Source organism: Rhipicephalus microplus, chromosome 7 (assembly GCF_043290135.1).
Source record: "Rhipicephalus microplus isolate Deutch F79 chromosome 7, USDA_Rmic, whole genome shotgun sequence".
NCBI classification, from domain to species: Eukaryota; Metazoa; Arthropoda; class Arachnida; order Ixodida; family Ixodidae; genus Rhipicephalus; species Rhipicephalus microplus.
Genome location: NC_134706.1, coordinates 85,772,693 through 85,797,142, shown reverse-complemented (window position 1 = coordinate 85,797,142; position 24,450 = coordinate 85,772,693). Strand labels below are relative to the sequence as shown.

Here is a 24,450-nt window from a genome sequence, read left to right as displayed (position 1 = left end):
TGCTACCTCAAAGGTTGCGGGAGCAAATCTCGGTCGCGGCGGCTGCATTTTCCGTAGAGGTGAAAATGCTTGAGGCCTGTGTGCTTAGATTTAGGCACACGTTGAAGAACTCCAGGTGACCGAATTTTCTGGAGCCTTCCACTACGATGTCTCTCATAATCATACAATGGTTTTGCGACGTTAAATCTCAATAGTTAATATTGTTAAGTCACGTAGTTATACTAAACTCTTTTTTAAAAATCTGCCACTCCACTATTACACTCAGCCACTGTGATAAGTAAAGATCAGCTGTACTATATAATGATTCCAACATTTGTCATGGCTTTGTTGTAGAAGATGTGGTGTTTTCGTCAGTTAATTGAGGTTTTTACAGTAGCACTGTATGGTAGCCTCACAACACCCTCACATTCACAACTAGTTCATTTTATTTGCTATTTGCAGCATTAAAATAAAGTCTGGATTTGTTCAAATGATAACTTCATAAAACCCAGATGTCATTGAAATCGTAGCACTTACTATAGGCTAGTCATAGATTAGTGTAATGGTATGAAACCATGGTTTAATTATGGCAATGGTAATAATAATATATATATTTTTCTAAGTACTTATGTTTTATCTGCAGGAAAAGAAGAAACTGTTCAAGGACTACGGTCCTAAGCAATCCACAGAAAAAGAGCAGTTTAACTAAATAACAGTAAAACAGCTGTGTAAACACATTGAATAATGAAGTCACATCTTAGGCACCAATGAATTAATCACAGCATAGGTATGATTAAACATTGACTGTGCCCCAGGCACCAAGGCATGTAAATTGACCTATAATTTACTTCGTGTGGTGTTACTTTTAAATAATAGTGCAGCATGTGGCGACTTAACTTGATTACGGCCAATGTAGTCCAAATGTAATTGGGAAACGTCAAACTTGCCAGTTATACAGCCATACTGTTTCTCAGTGCTTGTTTTTGCGAGCATCTGGGATTGTAGAAATGCGGTGCACGAGTGAGGTTCGAATGAGTAGTACCAGCTGTGATCTCTGATTACTACTGACTGTTGTCATTCAAGCAGCCATGCCCCCCCCCCCCCCCTGAAAAAAAAAAAAACAACAAAGAAAGAAGATATAATAATTGACAGATGCATGTATTGCATAAGTGGCTAGACTGTCTTTGTTATCATGGAGATAGCAAGCGCACGCGACCCGGATAAAGGTTGACCGCTTGAATGGTCGCGTGGCGCGTGTTCGCACTCGAAGCTGGCTGTCCAAGAAATGCCTCTCGAGAGGGGTGCTGCGATTAGGGTTTGAAGGCAGAGAGGGTGGGTGTACTATGGCGGAAGAAGGTAGATGACGCCACCCCAATATTTTGACTTATTCGTGCTGCAAGCGGGTTGTGTGCAAAGGGCTACAATTATAAGCTGTTACAAATCTCAGGCAGCGAACTCTAGAATTTGGATCATCATGGCAGTTAAAAAAGAAGCCCAGTTATTTAGAAGTGAAGTTATTTGCATTTATGAAAGGATAAACATTGCCTACCAGTTTGTAAATATTGCTCTGATTTCAGAGAAAAAAGGCTCCGAGCCAAAAATTCATTCTGGTCTGGGGCCCAAAACATGGGCCATTATGTTCGTTTGTTTCTGTAGTGGTTTTTGGCAGTACAATTGATCCTTCTTTTTCTCTCTCTTTGTCTCCGTTATTGAGTTCCTTCAAATAGACACCTTACAGGCCTTGACTGTGCTAACTTTTGAGTTTATAGGGCATTGGCTGTGCCCGGGAACTTGTTCACTTAGCATAAATATGCCAAGAAAGACTCGATTGAAGTGACATTTTTAGTACTGCCAGAATGAAATGTCATGTTTGGACTTTCATTTCTATATCACTGCCAACACCCTCTTTAGTGGCCGCATTATTCAGATTTTTTTTGTGTGCCTTGTTTAGGTCTTTATGCACATTAATCCTCTTGTTTTCTTGTTGAATTTCTGAGGCAAAAGTGAACATTACAAATAGACTAAAATAAAAATTCCACCATGTCGTGGTTCATTCTTGATTCAATGATTGAGTTGCCTACATGCTTTTTTCTCGTTAAAGGGCCACTCACCAGGCCTCATAGCAAATTTTAGTTAGACAGTGGAAGTTGTTGGGTGTCCGATAAGGAACATTTTGTCCCAAAAATTTTTCGTATCGGTTGATCACAAGTGGAGAAAACAGGTTTTTTGAAGCAGCGTGAAACGATGAGAGGAGGCGAGCTCGAAACCCTTGCCGCTCCTCTGCGTAGCCTTCGCAAGCCAAATCTCTTCCCTACCCTCTCAAGCATCCGACCAAGAGGTGACGTGCGCATGACGTGGCCAAACAAGTCCAACCCCCGAGCACGCGAGCGGCGTTGCTTTGTTAACCAGTATTATTTTGTGACCTCCTGCCTGTTTCTGCGGGATGGTTTGAAAATGCTGACTTAGATGCGGTAGAGTAGATGAGCACAATGAGTGCGCGAATGCGTAGGAGCATTTCATGGTGGTCTTCTGATCAATTCGCTCGCCACGGGGACACGAACGCATGCGAAACACTGGCACATTAGCCCCGCATTTTGTAGCATTTCACGGGGGAAAATGAAAAAAAAAAAAAAAAAAACGCGCACAATTTTTTATTGCCTCTCATTATTTATTTCAAGTTTTAATAATCTCTAAGAGCAACCAACACATAAACTACGCATGTTGTGTTAAATAATTTTGCCATGTCACGAGGTATACTGTTGACAACATCAGAGCAGAGTCGTCTACGTAGAGGACCAACGTCATTGCATTGCCGTGTACGTAGGAACATTCTTACATCCACGTCATGCCCTCATTCTCTAGGCGTGCGCCGGCAGAGGGGAGGGGGAGCAGCGTTCATCTTTAAATTTGACCCATATCTGTGGCGCGTGGCGTTGCAAATTTTGGCAAACGTGATCATGAACACCTTGTCTACGCATTGGGCTTGTCAGCTCAAAATTGTCACACCTGGTGAGTGGTCCTTTAATGTCTTGTGGCATGACCTTCAAATTAAAACAAAGCGGCCACGTAGTTTGGTTTAATGCACCTCAAAGGACCTTATGCTGTTAAAGCCATCCTGGAAGAACACTAGTAGTTACTGTTGGGCGGGTAGGTGCATGTTTTGTATCAGTGATTGACTGATTGATTGATTGATTGATAAGATGGCCTCCTCATAGCCCCCTTTTTCCTCTATTTTTGGAGGATCAATAATCATTGATGCATACTATTTTGTGTCTATAGAATTAAAGTGCATGTTTTTTGTATGTAGTTGTATTTAGTGTGTTGAGATGTAATTTGAATTTTTGGATGCATTGCTTGTGTGCGAGCTATGCAGTTCGATGCAGTTTGGTCGCTTTTGGGCAACCAGTTGAGCAGCACATCCAATGTCATTGACTTTTTGCCGGAAGCAAACAAGTGTTATCAGTGGGCTTGACTGTTTCTCTTGTCCAAAGTGCCATGGCGCAACTTATGATAGTGAATGTCAAGGACTGGGATATTTGCACTGTTGTCTGCCACTCGAGTCATTTTCATTCCCTTGCGACTTGAAAGACGTGGGGCTGTGTGTGCATGACTGCTGCAAGGATTGGACCTGCTTTGAAAACTTTTTTTTTTTTACTGCAAAGCGGCATGTCACAAGTTTTGTTTCTAGCTCTGGTTGCCACATTTTTATTGAAGTAGAATGAAACACGCTAGTGCACCTAAATTTATGAGCACGTTATAGAACACCAAGTGTAAAAAATTACTTGAGTGCCCTCTATTGTGGCATAATCCATTGCTAGTGCATTTTGGGACATTATACACTGCAATTAATCTGTTAACTTTGTAATGGTATTCACAAGTGTACATTGTAGGGTAGAGTTTGCATTTGAACTTTTGTAGTGTATTTTCTCGTGTACAGGCTGCAGCAAAAACAAGCAAAAAAAAAGAGGGGTACCCCTAAGCTTCGTCTTTAAGAGTTGAATGTGATAATTATGGTCTGTTCCTAGTGGATACTTCTCACAATTATTGTGTGAAATCTTTTCGAACTTGCAATGCACCCACTATGTGGCCTTAAAGGTCCAGTAGCGTGTGAGCCTTTTGTAGTGGGTGACTGGCTTTAAACTATGACGTCATTCTGATAATCCAATGTTCTGATGCCCGACGACAATGTACGCTTGTACCATGAATTATTATGGCAATGTTTAATGTTGTATTGTAAAGCGTGTATACGAGATGTGTGTGTTTGTAAAGCATGAAAGTTACTTTCACTGAATTTCTAAGCAGAGGAAGTTATTTTCATTCTATTCACAAGCAGAGGCGTGGCTGTGTGGTAGAACGCTCCCTTGCCACCCACATGACCTGGGTTCAATCCCCATTCAGATCCAGAAGTTTTCATCATTTATTTTATTTGCATATTTCTAGATTTTTCGGTCACGCAAAGATGATTTTCGCTCGCAACCAATGACGTTGATGCTATATTATCTGTTAAACGTGCTCTTTAACGCTGTCGCATTAGAATTGGGAGCTAAATGCCAAAGCAAAATATGCAAAATCCGCTGCTCAAGGTGGCTTCAAGGCAGTGTTGCACAGCTACGCAAGGAAGCTAACTTTGCAGCAATACGCGGAGATATTTTTGAAAACCTCTGCTGCAGTTCACAATTGGAGGCGGGGGTTACATGCAAAAGAAATTCAAATGATGGAGCACTGTCACTTTCCTGATAAAATTATTGCTGGGTAAAACAGCTGTTCACTGTGTACGAGTATGTAAACATTATTTATTTATTTAAATACCCTAAAGGCCCAATTGGGCATTACATAGGGGGGGATTTAAGTGAATACATACATTTCAAGCAACATGAACGAAAAACAGAATACCAAAAAGTAACAATAAAAAGAGGGGCACATACCTCTATAGGTTTTTTTCTTACTTGTTTTCATTTTTAGTGTGAACAATCTGTGGATTGGTAAACTCACTGGCGTTCATAGGGTGTGGAAACATTGGTGCGACAATAGCTGTGGCATTGTATATGTCTAACTTCACTTTTATTGTTAGCACAGCTTTAATCTGAAATGGAACATTTATGACATTAGTGTCACTTCTCAAAGCTTGCTGTGAATATCCCAGTGCTGTTTTTTTTTAATCTAGTAGGCAGAGTTTAATCACATTCCACTTTCTTTCTTATGCTCGCTCCTTCCTCGCCAGTCTTCCCGACTTCAAGAACATGCAATTTTAGCCCTCTGTTGGGTTATTAGCGTTACGAATTTTCCTGCAGTTCACTATAGATCCTCAAGCATTTTCAGAAAGATTCTAGCTGCCTTGAAATATCTGTCTGAAGTTAAGAATACTTAGAAAAAAAATGGCCCTGTATTTGTATGTTACACTGCAAATCTCATTAAAAGACGATAGTCTTGCGTCTGGAGAGAGTGAATGCAACATTTATTCGATGTTCTGCACAAGAAAATCTGTGAATGGTATTCTGGAGGCGCTGTGTTAGAGTGCCACGAGCGTGCATTGGAGGCGAACGAGTGCATCAAGTCACGTCACACGTGAAACATGAGCGCTATCTGGCAGTTATCTCGGAAAACGAAGTGCGCATGCCCTGCGCACCCGTCTTTGAGGTGATAAAGGGTAGAACGCAAGGCGACGGTAGGTGCCACCACCGTGTCATCTTCGCAAAGCTTTGGAAACACTTCCCTTTTCGTGCAAGTGTTGCCTGGTTAGCACAACGTGTTAAATGCTATGGTCCTTATAATTACTTATTGCACATATCTGAGTAAGAGCCACACATACAAAATATTGACATGTTGTTATGGTGCCTCAGATATGCACAATAATTGCTTTTTAATTGACAATTGCACAAGTATGAACACTGAATTTTAAGCAATATTGGTGGGCGCTGCGGATGGAGTCAGCCGTTTGGAGCATCGTTTGGCCACTTTGGTGCTGTTTAGGGTACCGTTCAGGGTGGACAATCAGACAAACGCACAGACAGGCACACCAAAATTTTTGCGTCGAAGGTCCTTAAGAAAGGCTAACGTCTTTAATAAAAGGCAGTGAACTGGGGCTCCTAGTCTCAAGTCTTATCTGCCATATCTTCTTCCCATTTTCTTCCATGGCCTTCCGTGACCTAGAGGAGATAAAGAACCACAAGGGACCACCCGTGTTCACGGAGCAGGAGAGATACAAGATGGTCCGTGCCATCAAGTGGGTTGACGAGGTGTGTGTGTGTGTGCAAGAGTTCTGATGTGCCAGTTCAATCACTCCGCTGCTCATAGTTCTTGGTGTTCCTAGTTATCTATCCCTTACCACACCTTTAGGCACTTGAATGAAAGAAGGGACATAGATCGAGGGGCTCATTTATTTGTGGGACACCACCAAATGAATTCAATAGACAGGTAGGCACATGAAAGCGTATAGTGCCTTCTCTGTGTTTTTTTACTGTAATAATAATCAGAATTGGCATGAATTGAGGTGCACAAAAGAACACCCCATGCATTAATTGGGTTCAAACCCACAACTTTTCTATTATGCGTTCAATGCTCTACCGATTGAGCTACGACAGAAGACTCTCCATCATCCACTTTTGTCGGCTATTTATGTGCATTGGATTCTGGGAGTGCCAGGCAGCACCACTTATGGCCTAAGCGGCGAGCGTGGAACATTATTTTTGCCGCAGGGCGTCACACGGCACATGATCTTTGTGCAACGCCAAGATGAAAGAACGACAAAAGGGGAATTGCTCGATGGGTTCATTTTTTTTGTAGATGCTCGCGATCGCTGCATGGCGAATTTCTCGTCTCTGTTAACAACAGCATCAACTCGTGATGTGCCCACATCAAAAGTTGATGCTGTTGAAGCTGATCTTCAGCTAGCTCTGCTTAAGATCACATGCTTTCCTGTTTCTGCCGCAATTAAAAAGCAGCATGGTTGAACACATAGCAGAAGATATATGTATTTTTGTGTATCTGTTTGTGTATCTGCTGCCATGCTATGAATCCGAGGATGATCTGCTGTGGTTACCCCAGCGGCTATCCCAATGTGTCGCAGTTTTGAATCATGAGTTTGATTCCAGCCACGGCAGCAGTCCTTAAGGTGGTAAATCGCAAAACTGCTCTTGTATTTAGGTTAAAGTTTTTGTCAAAATTATTTTGCTGTCTTCCACTATGACAGGCTTCATATTGAAGTAGAGGTTCTGGTGCACATAAAACCCTAGATTCCAGGTAGTCCAGCTATTGAATAGCTAGGCTGTATGCCTACCTATGTATTGCTCTAGTATAATCTAGCACTAATTTGTAATTGTTTGTTATCTAACTTACTGTTAATTTACTTTCTCATGTATGTTATTGGGACTTTATTTCTTTGTTCTCATTACTGTATTCGTTTATATGCCCCTTCTGCAATACCTGTATGGGCTCGTAAGGTACTTTTAAATTAATTAATTAACTAAACCACATTAGGCAAGCACTGCTGCCAGCCTATGCTATTTAGTGTTCCTTATGAAACATGAAACCTTGTGGATATGCTGCAGTCTTAGGTGTATATGTGTATCTATGCGCGTATGCTTATCAAGTGTTGTCATTTGCTATTTTCGGAAATATGATTCTGCGTAGTTGTAACATTTTATTTCTGTTTGTGTATTCATTGTAGGTCGTTGAAGGTGCACCCTACATCACAACATTGGAAACTCTGGACAAGTACAAGTGCAACTTCTGTGTTCATGGAGGTACGATTGCAAGTGCTCTCGCGGGCCTCACCGCTGAAAAACTATCACCCGATACATATAGCCCTGGCTACAACATGAAAGTTTTTTGCAACGCTAAGGAGCTCTGCTCTGTAGGAAGGGATGAAACCATAGCAAATAATATTCTGTAGTATCAGCTGTGATACCTAATTACTACTGACTGTTGTCATTCAAGCAGCAAGGCCCCCTCCCCCCCAAAAAAATGACGAAAAAAACACATCTATAATAATTGACAGATGCAACACCAGATTAATTGTGCATACCGGGAAATGCTTATGCTGATAAAAGGGGTTCACTTAAACTATGTTGCCACTCTTTGACATGGGGTTTCTTTTATTTTGAATGGTTTAACAATCTGCAGCATTCAAAATAAAGGTGCAGAAAATTTATATCTCTATTCAGCTCCATTGAATAGATATGGTCTTTTTTCATAGCTGTTCTCGAATATGTGAATTCAAAGGTTACATGTTTTGAAAACTTAACTATTGCCTTTCCGAAAACTTTATTTCTATTGGCAGTTTTCTGTTGTGCGAAAGCTTGTAATACCCCTGTTGCAAGGCAACAACCAAACTCCATTTACCTCCGCTCAGCATTCAACTCCCTAATAGAGCTTTGTGAGAATGGAGTTGCGGCCATATCACACATATTAGTGCAAGCCTTCGACGGGAGTCGCACAGGACAGAAACAGCGCTGCTGTACTTGTCAAAACATCCGATCTTTCACATATGTAGACGCCTTTAAGACAGTGTACACATGTCTCTCTTTCTTCTTTTTTTGCATGCACTCTAATGAAACTAAACTGAGAAAGTACGCGAGAAAGTACACTGTGCACATGCATACATCTCACACGTGTATAAACAAACAATGCAGCACAACACTTGCTGGTGGCGCCTTTTCAAAGCTTTGGGTGTACAGAATGCACACATTGATGTCCTCAAAAATAGAATTGGAACTTGCATTACACAGTATGTATTACTACACCCAGCTAAAGTAGTCTTAAAATATATAATAAAGATGAGAGATGATTTTGTTAGCACGGTATTTTCCGTAGCAGTAGCTATGTGGGAACGAGAGTACTCCATCGAGCCCAAATGGCTATTACCGAACTCCCTTTTCTGAAAGCTCTTTTTAATTTCTGCAGCTGAATAGTGGCCGTGTAACATGAACTGCATCGCCCTTGATGAAAAGACAAAGCACTTGAACAGAGTTTTGTGGTGGCCGTTAGACAGGGGTATAAGTTTTGAGCAATCTCGTATATCTCAAGGAAACTTGCCATGCTTCTTTCCAAGACAATGAGGTAATTTGGAATTACTAAAAACTGCCAAGAGTTATAGGATTTGTATTGAAATGTAGCCACCTGAAATAACTGTTGTCTATTGCAGGGATCTAAGATAGTAGTATTGATGACTGGAGAAAGATCCAAGTTCGTTGCACAGCCTACGTACACTCTTATATAAAAACTGCCAAGCCAGTTTCTTTTTGGAGGAACGGTTAGAACAGTGGTTCTCAAATAGGGGTCTGCGGATCCTAGGGGGTCCGCGAAGCCATTTCTATGATCCGCGAACCCCTCACCTACATTTTTTTTTAAGCGTGACTGGCCATGCATTGATGAACTGTCCAAAATGAAGCGATGTGGCAGGTTTGTTTGATGTTTTTGGTAGCAATAAAAGGCCCCTATTTCACGTTCCAGTTGTGTTAATTTACCTATGTACTTCGCCTCCCCTCCCTCCGCTGCAAGAGGTCCCCCATCACTTCCACCAGTCCACAAGGGGTGCCCGACACATCCATGGCTGAGAACCACTGGGTTAGAAAATGGCCTAGTTGGTATATATTCACACAAAAATAATGGCAGCATAAGCTGATGGGGCACAGAAAGAGAACACTAACAAGTGCAGACTTAAACTTGGAATTTATTCACAGAAGATAATGTATATCATAAAAATACAAAGAGAAAGGGAAATACAACCAGGAAAGTTCCACTGTAATCAAGTGTTGTCCAGAAACAAGATTTTACAATCTGAAAGCGTCATAGGTGAGCTGACACTATTATTATTCAGCCTGCAACTTCCTGTTAGCCTGCAAGCAGCTGTCTGCACCGCTTGTTGTTGTTCGCTATGTTGCCCTCGTGCATGGGCGTGCTTGCTAATCGGCTACTGCGGTCCTTAACATAGGGTCTATACCACCACGATTCGTGTAAGCACGGGTCGGCACGGCAGCAGCGCTTCGCCAACAAGCACGTAGTCGACGAAGGGACTAAGTCGCTGCAACCGGAAGTAGACGGTGTTTCGAGCAGTGTGCTAACGATGACGTTAGCTGCTCGAGATTGGGAGAGTTGCTCGACGAGAAGGCTTTGGGAGAGGACACCAATGAACCGTAGCGAAGGAAAAAAAGCAAAAACGAGTGATCGCCACGTTTAAATAATCAAATGCATCTAACTCCGCTATTACAGCACCATTTAAAAAAATTCTCACGGCTTTGGGGTCATTGTACACTCGTGCACAACTTCCTTGGCACAACTGAATTTTGACCTCTGGGTGGTTCAGGGGGGCCCTTCAAGGGGAGACACTGCTCAGAGGCCAGGTTTCCGGCTCACGAGGGGCTAGTTCCTTAAGTGTCCACCACGTGCCGCATGAAGTTGAACCCTTCCCTCCGCTCACTCTTTTGTCCTCCCACCACGATGCTGACGAGTTCCCTACGGAAATGGCTTTGGTTTTCAACCTGTTCTCGCCCGCCCCCCATTGTGGGAACCAAAGAATAGCGCCCCGCTGCCAGTGCATTCGTACGCTGTTTAAGAGCCGGTCGCTGTAGAGTACCCGAACATGTTCAGGACCGGCCATGAACAGTTTTTCAGGCTGAGGACTTCTGTCTTTCTTTGGCTAGGTTGAATTTGAGTTCTCACAGTTTCAATGTATAGTCATAGATATTTTATATACGAAGAAGCTACGACCAACCGCATTACATTTTTTAGTTTTTTTTTTCTTGTGGTAGGTAATCTATTGTTATTCATAATATCAGGTTCAATACTTAATTTGTGGCTAAGCCATATTCTTTTCCGACTCGAACCTTTTCTAGGCCAGAACAAAGTTTTTTAATCTTCTTTTTTTTAGCTAATAGGCTATTGAAAAACATGCAAAAATTAAGAAAGATGTTAGTACAACGATTTTCACAGGAGAACCATGTCCACTCTACTGGACACTGGGATTCATTTGTTTAACATATAGGCAGACACATTCTGCTATTCTCTTTCAAAGAGCGCTGCTTTTGGCCCTGTTATGTTAATAGCCTCATAAAACACAAGCGAGGTTTGTTTTGACTCGAGAAAACGTATCTCATGGTTGGCTGTAGCACATAGCATTCAGCACCACAAAGGAAACAATACGTAGAAGAGAGCGTGTCTATTTTGTGCACAATTCAACTTCATCAGACGCTGATCCCCCTCGTGCTTCATGCTGTTGATAGATTCTCAGCATGCCCCAGTTTAATTTTTCTATGACTGAGCTTGAAGAGTGTCACATCAAGCCACCTTTTGCTTTCTTTCTTCCTTATATATTGAGCACAATGCGCACCAATTGCATCTTGAGGTCGAGTGTACTGGACGTAAGTAATTCTCACATTGCCAGCAAAGTTTTCATTACAAAGGCTGCATTTTTTTCTACGATGTATTGAAAAGACATAACAGAGCTCGTACAATTTGAATGATTTCAATGGTGAAAGCATATCTCCTGAAATATTTTTGTATACTTGACCGCATCGTGCGCACGTATTTTCGTGTAGATTACGCAATTACTTCTGGTGGACAATAAATAGGTTGATATATATGGGGGGTTTAACGTCTCAAAACCACCGTATGATTATAAGAGATGCCGTAGTGGAGGGCTCCGAAAATTACCACCACCTGAGGTTCTTGAGGCACCCAAATCTGAGCACACGGGCCTACAAGATTTCCGCCTCCATCGAAAATGCAGCCGCCGCAGCCGGAATTCGATCCCGCGACCTGCGGTTCAGCAGCCGAGTATACCTTAGCCACTAGACCTCTGTGGTGGGGCGGTCAATAAATAGGTGGGGTTGAAGGATGAACTGTAAATAAATAATAATAATAAATGATATGTTCAATACACTTGTCGTGGTGTAGGAAAGGAATATGCTTGGCAACCACATAGTAAACGCTCCGAAATTGTACTGTCCAGTTATCCCTTGTGGAAGTTCTTTCGCTTTCCTATTTCTTTGTAGTGCTTCTTCTTGGCGTAAATGTAAATAAAGAGCTGAGTATAGCTCCATAGAAAAAAAAAAAACACCAGACGCTCGGAACGGACAGCACAGTTACAGCGTTAGCTGGAGGAGAGGCTTTTGTAGACCTTTTTGTAATTTAGTGTTAGCATCTAATTTGCTGGCATATCATTGCAGGCGTCTTATTTTATAATACCCAGCATAGTTGCGTAAACTCTTCTTCAAACCATGGCTGCTTCAAGAGACAGCGTGCCCCTGATTGTTTTTGCTATACTACCTGACAACATTTAAGTAATGAGGTTCACAACTTCAGATTATGCAGCGTCGCGTGTTTTACAAAAAAATTGCTACACCTAAAACTATTGTGTATTTATCTACGTTTTGGCACATTTCAATCACCTTGATATATTAAAAATAGCAATAGATAAATTATTTCTGTAACACTTCATCTGGTGAGATTTCATTGCGACATGTCAAAGTAAATTTCATGGTGTTATTGCACACATTACAAGTGCTTTATGCAACAGATAGTCGAATGTGCAACGATCTTTGCGGGGTTGATATATGTGTCGAAGGCCTGTGCACCAATAAAGCCGCTATCGAATGGGGTTGTTGTCGTACGATGTAAGGGCTAACATGCTTACCTTAAAAGCAATTTTAAACCCACACTGTTTATTTACGTGTACATCTCAAGCATGTAGTGCTTCCTCACGTGCCCGGATATTGTTAGAATTCAGAGCTTGATTTTGCGATTGACGAGTGAATGCACCATAATTATTACCTATATTAGATAGGAAAATCTTGATGATAATCCACCTTTTTACTCAATGGTCTCGCTGATGTATGTGTAAACATGGCAACGGCAAAAACACTAATCATGCCGTAGCCAAGAAAAAAAGTGATGCAGAACATTTTGTATCAGTCTACAAAGCAGTTATTGATTGATAATATTCTATTAGTTCCTAACGTGAAGGCATTACTGGCAGCGATATGCTTTTATTTTTCCTTCCAGGAAAAAGAATGCTGATGTTCACGTTTGGTGTCATCGTATAGTGTTACACCCATTGTATAGTGTTACAACTACTGGAGCAACAGCTGAGTTTTAGTACCGGAAAGCAACACAGTAACACAACATTTACCTATGGCATTTTTTCAATTATGGTAAACAACAGCATAAATCACTCCTAACATTGTTTTTCAGTTGGCTTACCAGTTTTAATACATCTCAGCAACCAGGTTTTACATTTATCAACAGAAATGTTCACTTTTTACTCTTTTGTGAAGCCCCCTCGAGAGGTAAAGACTGACAAAAGTAGTATTACCCGGTGTTGTGTATTTAGATGACTTTTGTTTTCTTTCCGTTTGTGCCTGCATTTTTCATTATTATAAGTGGGCGTCACGACGTGTATTAAGAGAACGACCATTGTACCGTGTAGAGGGACCAGCGAAAGACACACTACGCGACAACCTTCCCTCACTGATCACCCTACTGGCAAAAAATAGTTGAAGCCAGCCAAGCGCATTGTCATCCCATAAGTGCCGGGTGCCAGTGAAGAGCTCTCCGCGATTCTCGGAAAATCAGGGTTAGAGGTGGTTCGCAAGCCTGCTTCGATGCTCACCCGCTTGCTACCAAGGCCGAAGGAAGAAGCAACACCAGCGAGTAGTCTGCAAGTTGCCATGTTCAGAGTGTCCAGCCAGCTAAGAAGGCAAAAGCGAATGTTTCCGTTCAAAAAGCCCGTGGAGCGGCCGACAGGCTTGGACTGGCGTTCCCGACATGGGAGTCAGCCGCTGAGCGCTAACGTGCATCTTGCCGGGCAGCAATAAACTTTCGTGCCCACTCGTTAACATTACGCCAACTCAAGAACGACGTCAGGAAGGCAGAAGTGCAACGCGACGCTTTTGTAGAGCCCTTGAGCAGCCCGACCATATGATCGATTTCTACAGCTTTTCTGTTCTAGAAACGGAGAGGAATTTCGGAAGGATGTCCTTGCGCGAGTCTTGACACATTTACAACACGCCAACAAACTTGAACCGCTCTCTAGGAACAATCTCCTCAGTATTCGTTCACGGCTTTTGAAACGTGTTGGAAAAGGAAAGCCACATTTTTGGCGAAACAAGACACGGATATGTTTTGTGACAAACACAGACAGATCCTGAGGAAGTTACCAAGTCGTTCTCAACACCTCAGACCTTCTATAAACTTCCCAACTTCTTAAATCTTCTACCGAGCCCAACAAATTTCAGTCAAATTGCTTACATTTAAGCGTATAGAATTCCCACTCCACAAATTAATGAGCTCCAAAAGAAGCAAGCATAAATAAAAAAAATTTTCTGTGTAGTGAAGTAGACCACGATTTTCACAATTGATTTATATATATATATATATATATATATATATATATATATATATATATATATATTTGTGTGTGTGTGCGTGCGTGTGTGTTTTGCTTTACTAATAGCACCTGAAGTAGCAGATTTAAAATGTGTGTGATTGAATTGCTGCTTTGATCTGCGTTCGTGCCATCGTCATTCATGGAGCGTGCTTGTCTAAAAATGGATACTACGAAAAAATAATTGAAAGCATTCAAGCAATCCCTCCTGTGCTTGTGTAAATCGGCTAACTTTGGCAACGGTGGTCGATGTGAAGGCGTGGAGATACTTTTGTATCACCCGAAAAAAGCTAAAGCATAACAAAAAATTTGGTGGGAGTCAGAACCACCTCATCCGCATATAGTTACCATCCCGAACGTCACCAAAGTGCACATTGAAGGCCTTGAGGCATCCACTAGAGCACAATGTGCCTAATAAAACTCTTAGCGCACACAAAATATCCTAGGTGTGAAGGTGTCATCGCTCGACGTAGAAATGCAGTTTATCTAAACTATGTATCCTTCTTTTACCGACATTGTACAAGTCCTGTCCCTCTGAGGCTATGCTTCTGAATTATGGTGCAGTGTATGATACTGTGTAAACACTTGTACTCGAGCAAATATAGGAATGAGAAAGGCAGTGATGTCATCATTCGTATATTTCCATGAGTCTTTCTGTCGTCGAAATTTTTTGCTGCTCCCCCTCCCAAATCGAATCGCAGTAACCCAACTTGTAGTACTGATTGAGTCACGTAAAATATTCCGAAAATATTGAGCCTGTAAAATATTCCGAGAAAAGTGAAATATTTCTGTCATTGAAAGAGTGGTGGCCTATAGCAAGAAGCATATCTGCAAAATATGACATAATTCATTTGTAATCAAACATGCACTGCAAATGGATATTATGATATATTTTGTAATGTGTTTAAAAATATGCACATTTTTTTATACTTATTGTGTGCTATTAGGAATCAATAAGGAAAAAGTTTTTTTTTAGTAACACAAACATCTCAATAAAATGTGTAAAATGTATGTGCACGTCCCGATTCCTATGTTCAAAATTATGCTGTGCATACCTACAAACTTTACCTGCAAACGAATTCAGATGTCAAGATCATAACAATGCAAGGCACGTATATGCATGCACAATATAAAGTTATATTCACTGTGGAGATATTCAAAACAAAGAACGACAAAATGAAATAATTACACTCCAAGTACTTTTTTTTTGTCCTTATCTAGCCTCAACAACAATTTTCTTGGTGTGAGATAGATCCTATCACCGTTTCGGGACCATAGATTAATAAAGCTACATCTTTCAGTTCTCTCAAGCATAGAGCCATGATAGTGCCATGAACACCTCATCACTATCATAACTAACTACAGCTGCCAAAATTGTGCGGACCTTTGGCCAATGCAGGAGTGCGTGGATGCATGTGTTTATGCACACGCACACATACAAACTACATGCACAAACATAATGAAGTATGGTTAAACACCTGCTTCCCCCTACCCCTCTAGAAAAAAGTTCCGTTCATTGTGCTGCCCCAGACAAATAAAAAAAAACTATAAACATGAACAATAACATATAAGCAGACGCTTACGGCAACGGCATAAGTACCAATATGATAAAATAAAGTGTCATCAGCAATACTTATATTCGTAGTAGCCTGGGCTACGTAACAGTTTATTACATGCTTCTAAACGATCCCACAACCACCGTATGCCTCAAGAAAATCATGATCAGTAATGCGCCCAGTAAAAGTTAGAATCTCTTGAATTGGATTCGCGGCACTTTCATAATATTAAAGAACTATAATGAAAACAAAATAATAAGGCCTAATGTATACCATCTTTGTTATTTCAGTTTTGCAGACAATATCGTGCTTTTTAGTAATGCCGGTGATGATTCACGAAAGAAAATCTGGAGATGTAAAAGAAAGACACATTAAAGTATGAATAAAGAGAGGCCCAAAGAAAACAAAGATAATGTTAGACGGCCAGGTGAAAACGCGGAATTAAGGGTACTAACAGTAAAGCCACCCCTCCCCCTATGTTTCTCGCATTCACCTAGAAAAGAAGGTCAAGTTGATTCGAAAATAAACGTTAGTCATTTGCAACACATGCCCGACATTGCCGATAAGCTTCAAGCAGAAATTCAAAATATTTCAGTAATAACTTACGGGCCTAAAACACAAATAAACTACTGCACGCGGCCTGAAAAGCATCACGAGGCTTGCGTGGTACCAGAAAATCTAATAAACTTTACACAGAGAGAGGGTAGACACGCTTGCACGCACGCATTGCTCATCTCATGATATTATTGTAATGAAATAAATCATGTAGAAAAACCTCTTCCGTGTGCCCGTTTCATCGCTAAGAACACGAGTGAATAGAACATCCAGGCACACCATAGAAAGAGAATAAAAAAAAAAATGTTCAATTGCAAATGCGCAGTAAAACCGGAACCGAAATATGATGAGACGTAGAGCAGCCAGCATAAGGCCTTATGTGAGGCGAGCGATTCCAAAATGGAAGCACAGGGTCACTGGCTGCATGCTGTGGTTATCTCTGCCGAAAGCAGTGCCGGAATCCTGCCGCGTATCCGACTCGGACACGATTTTGACTCATCCGCACTTGTCCACACACCGGCACTTCGGCAAGAAAAAACCTGCTCCCGCAGTAATGATTATCCCTCCGTCAAGTCGACTACTGAGAGAAAAAAGGGGGGGGGGGGGGAGTAGACCTTGCAGACAGAAAAATGTTCATTCTCCTTCGTTGGGAGCTCGGCTGAGCCTCCGACCATGGGTGGCGTCCAGCCTACCCCCCTTCCGCCAGCATGTCATTGGTGTTGTGGGAATGTGGTTTGAGGAAGGCATTCGCCAAATTTTCATTGTGTGAACGACGACGCCAGAGGACCATGCTAGGGTAGCTTGCTGCCTCCACAGTCCACCTACCTCGAGGCGAACCTTTGCTCGTGTTCAACGAGATAACAAAAAACTCCTGTCTGTCAAGATGGGTATTCCCATCCTACACCCTGGCTTGAGTAGGGCGCTGGGCAGTCACCATTGCACTATTACAAGCCCATGCGTATAGTAAGATTGGATGTGATATGAATTCCTAAGTACTGTACGAGGTTACTTGAGCTCAAGGGAGAATATTTAAGTAGTATACCCGAGAAGAGTTAGGTGACCTAATTATATACTTAACTTTACATTTGTTAATATTTAGTTCCATTAGCCACAAGCTCTACCAGTTAGATATTATATTTAAATCAAAGTGTAGGTGATAACAATAGTCATCTGAAGTAATTTCTGTAAAAGTATCGCAATCATCAGCAAAAAGGGGGATATTAGAAGTTACTTGAGAGGGTAGGTCAATAATGTATATTAGAAACAACAGAGGACCGAGGACCAACTCTTGGGGCACTCCTGAGGTAACATGGCACATTTATGAATTGTAGCCGTTGGCGGTAACGTACTGTAAGCGATTAGCAAGAAAGCATCCAACTTATTTTAATAGGTTAATATCAAGATTTAAGTCCCGTAACTTGTGGATGAGAAGTTTATGGTGCACTTTATCCAACGCTTTTGCAAAATCTAAAACAAATGCTGTCAGTGGGTGATGAACGATCAAGAATTACATCAGTGAAAGGTAGAAGTTGTGTCTCACATGATTATGATTTCCTGACACCATGTTGTGAAGGTGAAAATGTGGTGTTATTTTCAAGAAAATTGAGGATGCTTCTGAATACGAAATATTATATAGTTGTTTGAAGCATGTGCTGGCAAGAGAAATGGGGTGATAGTTGGTTGTTAAGTTTTTCTAAGCTGATTTGAGAAGTAGAACTATCTCCCCTACCTTCCATCGATAAGGTAGAGTACCTATGTGAAGCGATAGGCTCGACAAAGTTGTAGCCTGTAGTAAAAAAAATGCACATGCAAAATACAACGCAGCTCGTTTGTTAGAAAAATATTATGTTGTAAAATTGCATTATAATCTATTTCCACAATGTGCCTAACAAATACAAAGATTGTTCGACATTCATTGTGCACACATTTGAAACAAATGTGCAAAAAACCAAACATGACAGCCACCACAAAATATGTGCAACTTATAAAATATCCCAATACAATATAGAAAATCATGGCACGCACAAATTTGAAAATTATGCCTATTAAGAGATACCAATGCCAAGATCATAACACAAGGCAGGTACATATGTTTAAATTAAGCACAGTATTCAGTAATAAATGCACATTGTATACATTCAAACGAAAGATAAAGAATAAAGTATTCACAAGTACTTTCATTTCTTGTCCTTATCAAGCCTGGGCAACACTTTTCTATTTATGAGATAGAGCCCATGACCGACCAAACATTACCACTGCAGAAACTTCTTCCAAGCATAAAACCATAGGAGTGCTCAATTTGGGCGTCTTATTGGTGTCACAACTCACTTCAGCTGCCAAAATCACACAGACCTCTTGCGTAGTGCTGCGGTGAGGGGGGAGGGGGAAGTGCTTGTGTACACGTACAGATACAAAGAGATGCACCAGCATGCATGAGGAACGGTAAAGCCTCAACTTGAAAGACATTTCTGACTACGTTGATCGCACAGCCAACAAATAAAAAGAAACCAATAAATAAATATGAACCATTTTGAAATAAATGCTTATGGCAGCAACAATATGAAGAAAGCTTCATGAACATTGCTTGTGTTTGCAAAATCCTAGGCTATGTTACAAAAATTATTTAGAAAAACTTTCAAGAACTTAAGAGAACAATTGGACACAATGTGAAATGAGAATGTACATTTGTCAGGAAACTGGAATATTATTTTTTTCTAAAGAAGACACTCAGCTATGATCGCCCACATGTAGTCACTGGTCAAGTGATTATCCCAGGAGACAGTGGCATTCCTAGTCACTGGTTCGTTCACAAATTTTGCGCTGCCGTCCTATTCTTGTGAAGCATCTGGCGCAGTTTTGATAGTGATTTGACTTTGGTAGAAGTACCATTTGCCAGTAGTTCTGTCCGCCGTTCAGCGGCATCCATGTCTTCAATGTCACTTGGTGATGCAATCTTTCGCTCCATTTCCTGGGCGCAGCGAGGCCTCTTCATGCGACTTTCTTGTATGAGACATTCGTTTCAATACTGCAGATTGAGTTTTCTGTAAACACGGTTGGCTTTCTCATGCTGAGCAACTTCAAGTCGTTTCGTGCAGCGCAAGTCATCTTCGTGCTGAAATGACCTCCTGAGGAGCATCGTGCAATATTTATGCAACCTGAGACCGGTCAGCACTTGCTCCCTCGTGTCACAGAGGTCCAAGTGTGCATCCATGCAAAAACGTGCATTGGCATGACAGTGTGAGGCCCAGTCACTATGACGAGACATTGGCCTTTGCTTCTGGCTTGTGACGCTTCACGCTACGACGTCGGTGCAGTGCTTTCTCAGATTGACGATCAAGGCAGAGAAGCAGCGATAGCCCAGTGTCGCAACGGAACAAAAACGAAAAAAAAAAGATATTTTTGACCGGAACGAAAACGCAATTGAAACATCATTAATTATTTCATTCCAGAGCGAAAATGAAATATTGTTTATCGTTTTTTGTTTCACGGGAAAACTTGACGATCCGGAACAGCTGAAGTCATGCATGCATAACTGAGGACACAGAATCTGCGTATCTGTAGGGCAGGCATACCTAAGTAAAGGTGTGTGCAAATCTTGTGGAAAACGAAAAAAAAAGTGTCAACTGTAGACGTTTGCATTTATTCAAGCGGGCTTTCGTATGCCTTTGACACAGGCCGCCCAGAAGTTTGCTTGATCAGAACAGTGGTCGTGCATATAAGAGAATACCTTTTATGACGGGCTGCTTCTGAGATCATGCTCGCACTATTCACACACGCACACACATACAAAAAAAACATTGAGCCTGTTTAGAATATTACTAATTCACTCTTCAGAGAATCAAATATGGTTTGCGTTATTTGGTTACGAACTCACGGTAAAGCTACTTGCACTTCCCTTAGGAACGTTGTAATTTATTTTAGTCCGGTCCCTGGTTCCTAAAGGAAAAATCTTACGTTTTTATAGTTAACTTAACTTTAATGTTTTGCAGAAAAATAAAAGTCATTACGAACCGTTAGGGAACTTTTTTTTTCACTCTGGAACGAAAACAGAACGGAACTTTTTGCTGTGGAACAAAACTAAAACCAAACTGGAAAACCCTGCAATAGCATTCGCTTCCCGCACGCTAACTCCTGTGGAACTAAATTATTCCCAGGTTTCTCAAAAAGTAATGGCCGTCGTCTATGGAGCCACACATTTTCATCAGTACATTGGGAAGAAATGTGACTGTTCTGACTGATCACAGGCCACTCCTATCCTAGGGCCCCAGAAGGAGATTCCACAGCCATTTCTGCCTCGTATGATCCGATGGTGCATTAAGATGTCAGCATAACACTAAGACGTCGTGTACTGTCTAACACCGACGCACTGAGCTGCTTACCCCTCAGAGAAACCATTGAGAATACACCTAAAGTTGGCTGCGTGCTCATGTTCGAAGCGCTACCAAGGAAGGCCCCCACTAACGGTCGACGAAGTCACAATGACCACGCAAGATGACCCAACATCGTTCAAGCTGTACAGTGCCCTGATGGAGGGCAGAGTTCAAAACTTCAAGAATGAGAACTTCAACGCTTTTAACAAGAGAGTAATGGAGTTCAACTGTCATCGTGGTTGTATCAAATTGGGATCACGAGTTGTCATTCATGGCCCTCTTCGACAATGAGCAATGGCTCTCATTCATGCCGGACACCGAGGCGTGATCACAATGAAGTGCACCCGCAGCTACATGTGGTGGCCAAGAATCCGAAACGGCACCGAGATAGCTTCAGAGTGCACAGCCCGCCACTTAAATCAACGCGCTCCGACGCAAGCTCCAGCACCGAACTGGGGCATACCGAGCACCCTTTGGCACACATTCTTGGTAGTGCCGGATGCCTACAGTAAATGGGTTGAAATTCACCTAGTGAACAAAACAACATCGACAGGTGCCATCGATTTCCTGCGCTTTTTGTTCGAATTACCCCACAAGGTGGTTTCAAACAACAGAATCGCATTCGTGTCAGCCAAAATACGGAAGCCCTACGAGTGACAACTGCATCACAGTGGTGAAATCTGCTTCGAACCACCCAGCCACAAACGGACAGGTCAAACACTACGTGGTAGAGCTAAAACGTGCTCCTGCAAGTCATTACAGCGGCGCATTGCATGCTTTTTTTTTTTCAAGCAATTTGCAACGAGCCAGACGGGCCAGGTACCGGAGAATATCATGTTTTCTTGCGAGCTGCGAACGCACATCTCAGCCATTCTGCCAGAACCGCTTTGAAAGGTCACACCACATAAGGAAGACGCCTCGTGTTGCCGGTATTTCCACAAAGGACAACCAGTGGTCGCCCACCAGTTTCATAGAATGCCCGAATGAACAGTGCCCATCGTAAAAAAAAAAAAAAATTGGCAGGAGATTTTGGCTTGTTGAAGCTAAAGCCCTTCCATCGTGTCTTCTACCGAAAAATGCATGGAGGGGCTTTAGACCGTGTATTCCCGCTTCCAGCTAACTGCAGAGATGCACCCCGACCTCCACCTGACCTCGCCCCCCCCACGATACTTGACACCGCGTGCCCGGGACTGACCGACTGTCGGGGCAATCGGTGGGCCCGCGTACTGGTTGCCTCTCCTTTGTGCTCCTCATCCCTCTTATGGCCCACAGTGGACTCGAAAGCCAGCGCTCTGACCATTTGGACCTTGCTGCGCAAAAATGCCTTTCTTGAAAGTAATGAACTCAGTTGCCTGTTACGTATGCTTGTTATTCCGGCTACCGTGGACATAACACAGTGCGGAATAGGGTTATTTGTTCCGAAAAAATTTAACCTCCCCACCATTAATCACTATATCTGTCTCTTTTAACTTACTTCCATTAACATTCTTTTAATTATATCGTTAAAATGGGAGAGTCGCGTCATAAAAAAGAGGAAGTGGATTTATTTATTTATAGATTTATTATTTATTTTAGAGAAAAACTGCCAGTCAAGTGCCGGACTTTGGGCAGGGGTGTGTGGCGCAGTGGACGCAACAATGTGTAGGAGGTACAGCAGTATAGATAGTTTTGATCGAAAGCGCGATGATTAAAAAAAAAAGTAAAGGAAACGAGATGAAGAACAGTCCACAATCCGAAGCGCAAAACAAAAACTATAAAAACAGTGCCCACTAGGTTATGTTGTTTGGGTAAAAAGTGAAAAGAACTCAAGTACCAACTGTAGCAAAAATAAAGTCTGCAATATTGAAGAGCGAAACTTTGCAGAATCGAAGCATTGAAGAATTGTGCAGAATCGAGGCATTGAACCTCAAGCAATCAGTCTGATTAAAACGGGTATTAAAATGAAGCGCACTGTAATATTGTCACGGGGTCGCGACGTGGCCGAAGACAGGAGACTTCGTGTCGGGATTTAACTGTTTATTTGGGCGAACCTGTGCCCGGTAAACGGAAAGTTCAATTACAGCAGCAGTCTCGCACAGATAGCAGTCTCGGACTGATAGCGGCGAACGGAGCGTCGGCCTTCGATCAACAACTGACAAGCGGCGAAGCGCGTTGGCATTTATACTCTTGCCGTCGAATGTTCTAGCGTTATCGCTGGCGGTGGCGTAGCTTCCAGAACAATCTGTACCGTTCGCACAGTGGCCGTGATCTTATCGAAATGATCTACTACAGTCCGGAACCTTCTAGAAAACTGCAGGCGCGGTTTGCGCTGAGAATCGTGCGGTGTTTTCGGACGATAACAAAAACTTGGGAAATGGAACGTGGCATTGCCCCCCTCTGAAAAAAGGCATCGTCCCGATGCTTTAACTAAAGATGAAAGTACAATAATAATGCAAGAAAGTACACTGAATAAATTACGATACAACAATAATACAAAAAAAACACTAGTTAAGTTTGTTAACGCGCATGAAACGGCTTGAGGCGCGCGACATGGACGACTTCAGGTCGCGATCGGCGTCGTTGAGAGTTCGTGATGCCGTCGGGGACAACCTCGTAATCAAGTGGGCCGAGCCGTCGAACCACCCTGTAAGGTCCGAAGTACCGTCGCAGAAGCTTTTCACTTAGTCCATGTCGGCGTATCGGCGTCCACACCCAAACACGTTCACCGGGCTGGTATTCCACGAAGCGTCGTCGAAGGTTGTAACGGTGGCTGTCGGTCGTCTGTTGATTCTTGATACGGAGACGCGCAAGTTGTCGGGCTTCTTCGGCGCGTTGAAGGTACTCGTTCACATCGAGGTTTTCTTCGTCGGTGACGTTGGGTAACATGGCATCGAGCGTCGTTGCCGGGCTCCTTCCGTAGACCAATTTGTATGGAGATATCTGCGTCGTCTCCTGCACCGCCGTGTTGTATGCGAAGGCCACATACGGAAGAATGGCGTCCCACGTCTTGTGTTCGACATCGACGTACATTGACAGCATGTCGGCGATCGTCTTGTTAAGCCGCTCGGTGAGGCCGTTGGTCTGTGGGTGGTACGCTGTCGTCCGGCGGTGGTTTGTTTGGCTGTATGCCAAGATTGCTTGAGTTAAGTCGGCAGTGAATGCCGTTCCTCTGTCGGTGATAAGGACCTCTGGGGCGCCGTGACGTAGGACGATATTTTCGACGAAGAATTTAGCTACTTCGGATGCACTGCCTTTTGGCAGGGCTTTTGTCTCGGCGTAGCGGGTGAGGTAGTCGGTAGCTACCACGATCCACTTGTTTCCGAAAGCCGACGTCGAGAACGGCCCCAGTAGGTCCATACCAATCTGCTGGAAAGGTCGGCAAGGTGGATCAATTGGCTGCAGAAGTCCCGCTGGCCTTGTCGGCGGTGTCTTGCGTCGCTGACAGTCCCGGCATGTTCTCACATAACGAGTGACGTCGGTGGTAAGACGTGGCCAGTAGTACCTTTCTTGTATCCTCGCGAGCGTGCGAGAAACACCGAGGTGCCCTGCCGTCGGATCGTCGTGAAGGGCCTGCAGGAGTTCTGGTCGCAGAGCTGAAGGCACCACAAGAAGGTACTTAGCTCGAAGCGGT

The 24,450-nt window shown here is 42.6% G+C and overlaps 1 protein-coding gene across 3 annotated transcripts in view; it reads left to right on the top strand.

The window, feature by feature from the left end:
- Positions 1-24,450, top strand: part of Pect (phosphoethanolamine cytidylyltransferase) — a 56,964-nt gene that overhangs the window by 11,285 nt on the left and 21,229 nt on the right. For 2 of the 3 annotated variants that reach the window (XM_037431254.2, XM_037431255.2), the window contains exons 4-5: positions 6,130-6,215; positions 7,646-7,721. In XM_037431254.2, coding sequence (XP_037287151.2) covers positions 6,130-6,215; positions 7,646-7,721 — 162 coding nt within the window. The remainder of the gene's footprint in view (positions 1-6,129; positions 6,216-7,645; positions 7,722-24,450) is intronic. The other variant, XM_075869413.1, reaches the window with a different exon arrangement.